The sequence below is a fragment of the Helianthus annuus genome, chromosome 4 (genome assembly GCF_002127325.2).
Source record: "Helianthus annuus cultivar XRQ/B chromosome 4, HanXRQr2.0-SUNRISE, whole genome shotgun sequence".
Lineage (NCBI taxonomy): Eukaryota > Viridiplantae > Streptophyta > Magnoliopsida > Asterales > Asteraceae > Helianthus > Helianthus annuus.
This window is the reverse complement of record NC_035436.2, coordinates 159,629,071-159,641,360: the sequence shown is the minus strand read 5'-3', so window position 1 is coordinate 159,641,360 and position 12,290 is coordinate 159,629,071. Positions and strand designations below refer to the sequence as shown.

Sequence of the window (12,290 nt, the reverse complement as noted above, 5' to 3'; positions counted from 1 at the left end):
TCTTAATCATTCAAACTTAGTATAATTGTTAACCATTCAGAAGCAAATGTCTGAACCATTCAGACATCTGCTTGCGAAACAAATAGTCTAAACCATTAGGTGCTGAACCAGTAAAAGATAAGGTCTAAACCATTAGACCGTGGGGTATGGTGGAGCTTGGGTTGGGGCATGAGTTGACACGTGGAAAGTTTGATAACTCAATTCAAAACCCATTTTGTATGGGGTATGGTGGGCGTGGCTTGGCTGGCGTGGCCAAGCCACATCAGGTTTTTTTAATATATATATATATATATATATATATATATATATATATAGAGAGAGAGAGAGAGAGAGAGAGAAAGTATAATGTACAAAAGGGCTTAACGTACGTTAACGTACGCGACAGAAAAACAACTTGCGTGATTAATATATAAGGTGCGTGATTTGTAGGATAAGGGCTCCCATGCGTGATTATTAGGGCTCCCATGCGTGATTTTTGACTCTCATGCGTGATTCTTAGGCTCCCATGCGTGATTATTACAAAACCAACGGCTCCATGCGTTATTTACTGTCCAATGCGTGATTATATCCCAGATCTGATGGTTATCAGTGTCGTGTACGTGAAGTACGATAAGGCCTTTTGTATGTTAACCGCTCCCTATATATATAATCATTAAAAACAACATAAACATACAAAATAATTATCAAAATAAAAAAACTATCATTCTTCGTCATCTTCGTCGGTTTTGAACCCAGGAATCGTTGAAATATGGTAAGGTATTTATAATGATTAAATATGGTAAGGTATTTATAAAAGAATTTTTTTTTAAACTAGCCCCCAACGGCTAGGCCAACGGCTAGTTTGATTTTGCCATTCACAGCCCGCCATGTCAGCTTGCTTCCCCGCCCCACGCCCGGCTTGAAACCCAAGCCCCAAGGGTCACGCCCCAACCCAAGCTCACCCGGGGTAGTGGCTTGGGCGTTTTCCCTCAACCCCCGCCCCAACCCAGGCCTCATACCCCATAGTCTTAAGAGCCCCATTAAAAGCTAAATAAATAGCCCTTACATGTATTAATTTTTTAGTTATTATTTAATTATTATATTCAAATTTTTTAGTTAGGATTTAATTATTGTATTCATTTATTAAGCACAAAAGTAGTGATGAAAGAGTTGATAAGACTTTGTTTTTGCGGAGTTCAAGGCACTGTGTCTGTGGGTCAAATTATTTTTTGTTCACTTATGTGCCCCTTTGTTTGGGCTTCATTTTAGTCAAGGCATTGTGGGTCAAATTATTTTTTGTTCACTTATGTGCGCCTTTGTTTGGGCTTCATTTTAGAAAGTTATACATAATGATATATATATATATACATATATATATATATATATATATATATATATTATTTTGTGCTTTTAACTTTTAAGTAATCTAGTCAGTTTGAGGTTCAACTCGGTAACATTCGAGTCGTTCCCACTGCCCAAAATAAGTGGAAATCCGAACCCTGAGTTTATGAATAGAAAAGCCCTCTGAACCCTATATCGTGTGAGCTTATCTCAAAACCTTTCTTACGTTATTTCATTATTCGTTTTTGCTACGGGGATCAGTGGCGGAACTAGAAAAGAAACTCAGGGGTATCCCTATTTTTTTTTATCGAGGACTATTCTTGAGAATTCAAAAGCCAGATGCGGGTAGTAAAAATGAACCCTTAAATTTTATTTAGCCCAGGGACCTGCCTGAGAATTCGAGAGCCCTTAGGGGCCTTGAGCGGCTAGCAAAAATGGGCTTATATATATATATATATATATATATATATATAATTACTAGGTTACAGACACATGTATTTATAATAAAAATTATTAATTGTTAGTAATAGGATTTAGAAATTACAATATAACATTTTGAGATAAGATATAACTGAAATTACGTATTAATTAGGTATACATATAACATTTTGAGATAAGATATAACATTTTGATGTGCGTTGTGAAACTATTTTCAAAAGTAAAATTAACTTTTTATAATCCATACTCTATAATAGAGTATTATTCTCTAACAAAGTGTGAGAACGAAAACTATTTAATTATATTATCGATATATAATTTTATTTTTATATTCTGAAGCATATGTTGAGTTTTATTTTTTTATTAATTGGTGTACCAAACACAAACACGAATGTTATCAAATATTTTTTTATAAAACTTCAAATGTTATTTAAAAGTTTTATATATAAAATTTAGTTTGTATAATCATATATTCAACGAGAAAAAACCGAAAATTATTGATAAAGTAAATTTGATACTTAAATATAAAATAAATTTAATACTTAATAATAAAATGATAAACAAACAAACAAACTAACTAACAAAAATATATCATAAAAAAAACAAACAGAATCTGATAATGTTTAACTGAAGTAAAGTAAATATTAATTGAAAAGTAAATAAACAAATTAATTGTAGACTTGTAGACTTGCTTTACCTTTCATTTATCTTTCCAATGCTTAATTATAAGGGCATGTGTAGTCATAAAGCCCCTTAAAGGGGCGTTATGCGCCATGTGGCATGCCACGTCAGCAAGGGGCTTTATGGGGCTTTATGCAATTTGAGGCCGTAGTCATAAAGCCCCTGTGTAATCATTACTCAATTAATTTAATTTTCAATTTTTTAAATAACTTATAAGTTTTATAAAATAAAAAAACATTTCATTAAATAAAAAACACTACATTAAAATTAAAAAAAAAAAGTTACACTAAAAAATAAATTACACCTAAAAAATTAATTACACCTAAAAAATAAATTTATTCTTCGGTGTCATCTTCGTTCTCTCCTTCTTCCTCTTCGTTTTCTCCAGCATCTAAACCTACGTCTTCAAAGTTCCCGTCTTCGAATTCCTCAACCACTTCTTCCTCGGAATCTTCGTCGTGATCATTGTTTAATCGAATTGGGCGAATCGCCCAAGCATGCTCAACCAAATCCGCCTTCAACGTGTTATGTATTTCTCTAGATCGCAGTAGTTGAGCATTTGCGAGTCTCTCTTCCGTTGTCGCTTGGGTAGTTCGACCAAATCTTCGGGAATATAGTTTTGGCATATCGCTTTTCCATCATCCTCAATGATCATATTATGCAAAATGATGCAAGCATACATGGCCATTCGTATTTTATCCTTATGCCACATGCGACAAGGATTTCTGATAAAATGCCATCGTTGCTGTAGAACCCCAAAACACCTCTCGATGTCCTTTCTCGAAGACTCTTGTAATTTTTTAAAATACTTTCTTTTTTCATCGAAAGTTTCAGAAAACGTTTTAACAATAATCGAATACTCAGGGTAGATACCATCGGCCAAGTAGTAGCCATGCTCGTAATCGTTCCCGTTTGCATGGAAACCGGCCTTTGGTATAGTTCCAGAAATGTAGCCCTCGATTAATGGTGAAGCCTCTAACGTATTAATATCGTTAAAACACCCGGCTACACCAAAGAAGGCCGACCAAACCCAAAGGTCGTATGACGCAACACCTTGTAATACCAAAGTTGGCCCTTTTTGATCACCCCGTGTATGTTGACCTCGCCATGCGGTTGGACAATTATACCAACGCCATTGACGACAATCCAAGCTACCAATCATGCCGGGTATTCCATGCTTTTCTAGATGCACCTCATATATTTTTTGAAGGTCGTTCCAAGTGGGGTTTCTCAAATAACGTTTTCCATATAACTGGCATATTCCTAAAATATAATTTAATATACAAAAGTATTACTAATAAGTTACGAAAAAATAAATATATAAAAGTAAATAAATAAAAGACAATAAAAACTTACCATAGCAAAAATGTTCCAAGGTATCTCGGGTTGTTTTCTCCGCCATCTTCAAATACTCGTCGTTGATGTCGTACGTGTTTCCGTATGATAATACGCGTAAGGCGGATGTGACCTTTTGAATTGAGGTGAAGCCTAGATATCCTCATGCGTCCATTCTTTGCTTAAAGAAATCATACGTATTTTCCAAGTCATTATTAATGCGCAAAAATAACCTTTGGCTCATCCGAAAACGTCGTCTAAAAACATTCGGTCCGTGAACCGGTGCCGCATCAAAATAGTCTTTCATCAAACGCTCGTTCGCGGCTTCACGATCTCGCAAGATATAGGTGCGTCGCAAGATGGGTCGTGGAGGGGGAGTAGGCCGAATGTTCTCAAATGCTTGTAGCACAAAAGTACATGCACTCGTAACCGCTTCTTCCTCGGCCGCGTCTTCGTCGGGCGAAAAATATCTTCGGTAAATTTCGGTGAAAGACTCTTCCGACGGGGAACCCATTTTTTTATAAGGTGACACTAGGTTTTTTAAAAATATATAGAGAATGAGAATGAGAATGTATTGAGTTGTAAAAAAAATGGAAGAATATGAGGTTATTTATAGTGTGAAAAGTAAAAAAAAATTGATTTTTTTTTTTAATATATGACCGTTATCAAACGGTCAAAAATTAAAATTCTTCATCTCCTCGCGCTGCGATAGTTTTAACGCCATTTGTTTTTTTTTTGGTCATGGCGCCCCGGGGGGCGGTGTTCTTGGCGCCATAGCGGCGCTATGGCCCTTTCTCGCGCCCCATTACACATAACCTAATAACAACTTCATCTTCTTCACCTTGTATCTTCTGCAACTTTTTGTGGACTGGAAATTTCGTTTCCGAAAATTTTGGTTCGTCTCATCTTCATCTATATTTAGAGCTATCTTAATATTACTTAGGGGTATCCCCGATACATAAATCGAAGATTATAAAAAAATTGCAACAAAAATTGTACTTCGCGACGAAAGTTGAGGGGTATCCCGGGCAACCCCTGGATCCCAAGTAGATCCGCCCCTGACGGGGATATTCCTTGGTCAAAGGCATTAAGACATGCCGATTGTTTGAATACCGTAGAATAGGAGTAGCACAAACTTAAAAGGTGTTCAATACTTAAATCAATGAAATGAAAAAAATTGTGGCGAAGTAAAGTCTTAAAATTTAAAAATAACATGGAGTAAACTTGTTTACTACGAACTTGCATGCTCCCATTAGCATCAACCATTGTTTTATTTTTATAATAATAATTGATAGGTATTTTAAAGTAGGCATCTCATACGATGAATAACCATTAAAAACATAGTGTTAATTCATTGGGGACACCTAACACAATCCCATCAAAATATGCACCAAAGTGCCAATTGCCAAACTATAACAAACTATCTACTACTATATGCATCACTTCCACACACCATCACTCAAACTTCAGAGTTTTTCTTCACATCCTCAGGCCTTTTCACCCAGAATTTTAACTGAAATGCCCTTTCTTCCAACATCTTTTCGATGTCTTCGATCGGCAAACCCTTAGTCTCGGGAACGAAAACCAGCACAAAAACCAACGCCACTACCGATATCACCCCAAAACCGAGGAAAGTCCACGATGTCCCGATGGCTTCGGTTAACGATAAAAACGATTGTGCTACAATAAGATTTGAAATCCAGTTTGCGGTTGCGGCTATGCCACCGCATACCCCTCGGAATCTTAACGGGTATATCTCCGAATTCACTATCCATGGGACCGTGCCCATGCCCGGTGAGAAGAATATGATGTAGAGCGCTAGCCCGACCAATGCAAGCCACCCGAGTTTGCTTGGGCAGCCACGAGTGTACCATAATCGACCTTCGCCCTGGCACGTTTCCTTAACCGTTTTACCCGCGATCTTAACCGAGCTATCAGAGAGTAAACAGGCACCAGGCAGCAACTGTGACAATAACACAAGACAAGTTAAAAATTAATGATATTCTTTGAGTCCAAAAGTTATTAATAACTTTATGTTTCTACCTTGTCAACAGATGAAGCACAGAACCCACAATGAGAACCCTTTAAGCACTTCATACAATCCCAATTAGCCGAAGATCTGCTGTGCTCGAAAGCCGGACACGTGAAGTTACTAAAGTGAGTGGTTTGGGACATGCTAACCGGCGGTGAATGTGTTGTGGTCTCTTGAAACACAGCCGAAAGAAGGCCTAACGAGAGTATAACACCGATTAAACTGAGGACCAAAAGCTTCTTTCGCCCCGTTTGATCAATGAAATAGATGCTGACAACTGAACCCAAGGCATTGAGCCCTGCGGTCACGAGTGAGAGGAGAAGCGCGGTTTGGTTTGAAGCAATGCCGGCTAGTTGAACTATGGTTGGGCTATAGTACATTACAGTGTTGATTCCTACAAACTGTTGGAACACCTGCAGCCCGACCCCTGCTACGAGGCCTCTTCTTACGGTTTTGGTTTTCATTAGTTGGATCACGTCGATCTTTTCTGATGACCCGGTTTCCTCAAGCTCTTTTTCGACCGAGTCCTTGAGTGCTTCGATTTCTGCTTCAACATCTTCCGCCGGATATATCTTTCTTAGAATCGTTATCGCCTCTGCCTCTCTTCCCTGTCAACAAATCGGTATTTCCGTTATATCATAAGTTGTTTACACTTGTATAAACAAAACATTTAGAGAGTGCGGACCTTGCGGTAAAGCCAACGGGGAGACTCGGGAAGCGCAAGCATGAGCACAAACTGTAGGAGGGCCGGGACCCCGGCAACTCCAAGCATCCATCGCCATGTTCCCGGTGCCTAAAAACAGACAATATTAATTGGTATGAGTGTTACATGTAACATCATCACATGTTTATGTAAAAGTGACTTTTCTAGTGGGCACATAACACACAAAAGTAGATTCATATTGTGGATTGTTTCCACAAGTAGGGGAAAGATTAATGGTGGGGTGAGGGCATAATGTTCCTACTTCACATGTATCCAATTATCAAAAAAAAAAAAAAAAGAGAACAATCATTTTCTAGGAAAGAGCCTTGTAACTGCCACTACTTTTCAAATTTGGCTTCTTTTAATTCAAAATATCTGGTTAATAAATAATGTAACTATTTAATATAATCATACAAGAATAAACTTTCCAATCATACAATTTAAAAAAAATACAAAATAATTATTATTATTAATTGATTTATATGTCACACCAAATAATTGTAATGTATTTTTGTTATTCCACACCTTTGTGAAGGCTAAATTGATGAGGTAAGACAGAAACTGGCCTCCAGTGATCAAGAACCCATTGGTGCTGACCAAAGCGCCTCGGACCTTAGCCGGAGAGGCCTCCGATATATACAACGGGGCGGTCATTGATGCCATTCCCACGCCAAACCCGACGAAAATACGGCCCATGATGAGGACACTAGGGTTGGGTGCAGCCGCCATGAGCACGGCTCCAATGAAGAATAGAAAATCTGCAAATAGGAGAGCGAATCTCCGCCCAAAACGGTCATTTAGCCACCCTCCGAATGCGGCCCCGATGATTGCTCCAGCAACTGCCATGCTCACAATGCTTTCCTGTCGAATCCATAAATGTAATACATTATTTGAAAGTATTTAGTTGACATGTTGTATCCATATATTTATATAAGTGTAGTTTTGGCCTTTGGGTAACATGTTACATCTAAGTGGTTAAACTGATAGAATAAGGTACATAGATCAAACTAGCCGAAAGTTTCCTATATTACACAAATGCAATTATATAAATAAAATGTTAAATGAATTTACGTTAAAAATTAAATAACTATTATCATCGTATTTAACACAATATGTTATTTTAAGATAGAAAAAGGGTAATATATTACTTAGGAGATATTAAAACGGCTATCCAAATTAAGAAAAGCTGAATTTGGTTTGGAAGTGAATTTAGATGGTCGGCATGCTTAACTTCTGGACGAACTACTAACCGACCCTTTATTCGTATTTAGGCTAACGTTTGGTGGCCAAACATTGGTTAAAACATATTTCATAAATAACATTTCAGAAGAATCAAGAAAAAATAAATTAAAGCTCTTATTAATCCAGTGATGGAATAACATTTTTACCTATCAAATACTCGTGTTTCAAACCCGTAAACTTTTAACCATAACAACCTCCCATCAAAAAAACTTATAAAAGACCCCGCCAATACATCGTTAACCAACAAGATCATGTAAATCGCAGCTTAGGCCGGATATGTGACCTTCAAAAGATTATTACAAGAAAGCAGTGAAAGTTAAACCTGAATCTCTGAATATGTTTACCACTACGCCATTTCTTGAAGGTTCCAACACTATAATCTTAATCTAAGGTAATAATATAGAACTTATGTTCTTTTTAATTTAACTAAAGGTCTATTTTGAATAAAATATACCAATTTTTTTCGAACGGCCAACAGAATCAATCTCGAGCATTCTCGGGGCACCCACTGGACCAAATGGAGTACTCCGAGAGTAACCCGGGTCCACCACCAATTCCGAGGAAAACCCGGTAACCCACCCGCCCGTAGGCACGACGATGAAGTTACCGATAAAACCCGTTTAGCTCAAGGATCCAACCTAGGTTTCCCTGGGTCTCCTATCATTGCCCACCAATGCCTCACTTTGCACCAAGTGGGAGTTAAACTTGCATCTCCCAAGAGAAATGCAAGTCTTCCACCACTTGATCTAGAGATTATTGGAAAAAAAAAATATACCAATTAAATATGAGAAAGAAAAAAAGGGTTGTTAAGAGTGGTCTATTTTGATACATAAAGTTCCAAGTGAAGACTTTGACCTTTGTAGTGACTAGAACCCTCTGATGTTGGTAGGTCATATGTGTTTGTCTTTGCTTTGCATTTTCTCACGCCTCTTAATCATTGGGTAATGTTGGCAGGTAATTTTCGTATTTTCATATGTTTTTAAGTTCACAAAACTTTATTTTTCTAGGTATTTATAGTTAAACCTTTTATTCTGAATTAGTATAAGTATGTTATAATATTTCAATGTAATCCTCCAAATTTTCTGTAAATATGAACATTGGTTGGAGTTGAGCTTCTTGCTCATAACTCTAGATTTTGATGAAATAAAATAAAGTGGTGTGAAAAAAGAAATGCAAATATTCCCTTAAATTGAGACTTTGTCTATTTGCATGCGTATTTCTTTAGAGTTTGGTTTGTGACTTTTGGGTTCACTTGTTGTGTCAAAATTGGACTCTTTCGAACAAAAATATTCCAAATAATCGATAAATATATTATACTTTGAAAATGACATTGCTTTGTTTGATTAGGAACAACTTATTGTATACATATAGATCCATTAAAGAGCATGTTACCCAATGGTATAAGGTGTTAGAAATGGTGTATCTTCCTAACTAGTGAGGGGTTCAAGTCCTATTGTTCGAAAATTGTGTATATTTATGTTTCCTTCAAAGAAAACATAGAAATCCAAATTCCAAAGTAATACCATAATATAAATGTTAATAACCTTTTAAGCATGCTTTCGCTTTCTGTGTTTATTAAAGGATAAATTATGAGATAATATGCGGTCTAAATTTTACAATTAAATTCATTAACTTCTAGCTTCCAAACAAAATTAAAATTAAAATTAAAGGATAAATTATGAGATAATATGCGGTCTAAATTTTACAATTAACTTCATTAACTTCTAGATTCCAAACAAAAAAGAAAAAAATATAATTTATTTTATTTATTTTTCTATTATATTTGTTAGGATCACAAAGTAAAATATAATTTAAATATTACGTTCAGAAAAAAACAAAGTACTCCTATGCGATAGAAAACAAGAACATAAAAACCGGATATATCTTTTTCGTTTAATAATTTATATTATCATGTAGTTTTAATATACACATTTATATTGTCTTTGGTAAAAACTCGTGAAAAATAAAAGGAGTATTTGGCATCATTAGAATCAGATTTATTTTAAAAAATTTGTTTTTATCTTGTAAATAATATTTAGTCAATCTCATAAATTTTAAAAATATTCATAATCATGCAACCCTACTGAGAGGGGAAGTTTTGAGTTCAAATCCGTAAGAATTAAAAGAAATTTATCGTTAAAAAATAACTATAACTTAAAAAACCCAACCCTATTATCATGCGAAAAAGATTTTTAAATTACTTTTTCTAAAATCTCCATAATATATCCAATTATCCACCTTTAAAATTTTTCGACTTTCTGAATGCATTTCTATATTTTCTCTGTTACCATTATCACAACATAACACCAATATGTAAATTACCATTTTTACAACATATCACCAATATTTAAATTACCGTTTTCACTCGTAAAAATAACTACTGTTAATCAATGTTTTGAAAAATATATCATAGTTTAACCGTTCGGTCGGGTCTAAAAATAGTAACCAACAAATCAGGAAAAAGAAAATTAGCGCTATAGGGAGAGATCAAAGGTTCGATTTTCGCATGACGTAGATTAAGGTTAATTTTATATAATTTAAAGTATGAGTAGGGTAACATTAATCACCGTTCAGAGAAATTATGCTTAGCTCGTGTAACCGAATCAGTATCATTTCCAAAACAAGAGTGTGATGGAAACAAAACATTGTAATTTCCAAACACATGACATAAATATAATCGAATTATATGTTATTTCTAAATGGACATCATTATATATTATAAATATTACTAAATTGGATAAACGTAAATATTAAATAAGACCATATGTAATGGGGCTTTATAAGGGCATGAAAGATTTTGATAATGCCCTTACACCATTACTCATGAGCATTATAGGGGCATGAAGAGTGAGGGGCATTTCTATAATAATGCCTAAAGAGAAGAAAATAATGGAAAGTAATAAATGAAATGGACATTAACCATTACACCTTTTTTAAAAGGGCATTATGATGATGATGTGGTGAAAAATGCCTCTTAGTGGGCATTAACCATTACCTATGGTCTAATATTATACGCACCTGTAATACAGTCTTCTTATCCACAGACTCGAAGTCATCCCGGATGTAAAGCAGCGCCCCAGATATCACTCCTACACAATCACACCTCCCAACACTATCAGCCACAAAACCCATAAATTAACGGAAAAAATAACTGTCAAAGACAGAGAGGTAGTAATCACCTGTGTCATAGCCAAAAAGCAGTCCACCAATACCCGCAGAGAAAGCAAGACGCAGAACGTATGGGTTCTTCCATGCCAACGAAAAACAGTCTTTAAACGACGACGCATCAGCCGGATGCACTCCCCCTTCCATTACACCAATAACCGGTTTACAACTTTTTTTATGCGTAACGTACAACTCTCTATGCGTAATGTACAACTCTCGTGGGTTTAAGAAGATGAGAGCCTACTGGATGAGATGGGTGATAGAAAAGGGGATACATTGGGTTATTTATAGACCAAAAATGCCGAAATACGTGTCATTACTTTTATGATTTATTAATTATATAAATTGATTGAATATTTTATTAAGGTCGTTAGGATAATAGGATGATCTTTAAATGATAACAGTTAATCAAGTTTTAATTTATACGTGGATCATTATGAGATGGTAGTATAATAATCTTGCACCAATATTCGTGTATAGAAAAAATTAATTAAATACCAATTAACATCAAATTTATGATTCTTAGAAAAATTTAATTAAATGCCAATTAACATCCAATTTATGATTCTCATTCCTTATCTTTACCAAAATAGGGGGTATTATTATATATGAAAATTATGCGGGTATGTAATATTATACAGTGTGGGAGGACATGAAGAGAGGGCATTAAACGTTATGTGGCAGTCACGTCAACAAGAGGGCGTGGTAGAAAAGCACGGGGTGGTGATGGGCGTGAAAAGGACCCCACCTTTTGTTTAAAAAAACTTACCAATCACAAACCTCTTACCCAAAACCACTAGTGAGCTCTCGTCAAATCACCAACAAAATTGCCCTCCATGCCGGTGAAGATCCTCAAGCCCCACCACAAGGCCGCCATACGCGAGGTGGTGTGCCCGGCGTGGCGGGGCTTCCACGCTACATTTTCACGCATGCGGGTCTAATGGATTAGTTAAATAAAAACGGACTAATAAATGTGGTGTTTGTGAATTTTGGACATTGAATATGACTTACAAATGATCTAAACTGACAAGATTATGTTTGAACAAACCATTAACCATTTACCTTTCATACACTTTATTTTTTCCCCGATGAGGAAGACTTTGTTATCCTCACTATGGGGTTGATGATAATGACTAGTTTTTTTCTCATTGTAGATTTAGATCGAGTTTTTAGTGTAGATGTTTTGTGTTACCTTAAATTGTGAAATTTGTTTTTGATGTGACATGTTTTTTAAATTGCCAAAATGATCCCTGTATTTTAGGCAGTTTTGCCAGTATAGTCCAAATGTTTTATTTTTCGCCAATAGGTCTAACAAGGTTTTACCATTGCCATTACACCAATAACCGGTTTACAACTTTTTTATGTGTAACGTAC

The 12,290-nt window shown here is 35.7% G+C and overlaps 1 protein-coding gene across 1 annotated transcript; it reads right to left on the bottom strand.

Annotated features, from left to right (window-relative positions):
- Positions 1 to 5,026: 5,026 nt before the first annotated feature.
- On the bottom strand, positions 5,027 to 11,181 carry LOC110937149 (probable inositol transporter 2). Its single transcript, XM_022179562.2, has 6 exons — positions 10,931 to 11,181; positions 10,770 to 10,840; positions 7,035 to 7,370; positions 6,492 to 6,599; positions 5,818 to 6,414; positions 5,027 to 5,737 (listed from the first exon to the last, which is right to left on the bottom strand). Exons 1-6 carry the CDS (start codon positions 11,061 to 11,063, stop codon positions 5,234 to 5,236), a joined length of 1,749 nt encoding a protein of 582 aa, XP_022035254.1. The 5' UTR covers positions 11,064 to 11,181; the 3' UTR covers positions 5,027 to 5,233.
- Positions 11,182 to 12,290: the final 1,109 nt, after the last annotated feature.

What these genes read in the sequence shown, in the direction of transcription:
- LOC110937149 (XM_022179562.2), bottom strand. Translation starts at nt 11,063, where the DNA reads ATGGAAGGGGGAGTGCATCCGGCTGATGCGTCGTCGTTTAAAGACTGT. An exon ending in ATAAGAAGACTGTATTACAG is followed by an intron (nt 7,371 to 10,769) that starts GTGCGTATAATA and finishes TGGATTCGACAG; the next exon opens with GAAAGCATTGTGAGCATGGC. An exon ending in CCCGTTGGCTTTACCGCAAG is followed by an intron (nt 6,415 to 6,491) that starts GTCCGCACTCTC and finishes ATTTGTTGACAG; the next exon opens with GGAAGAGAGGCAGAGGCGAT.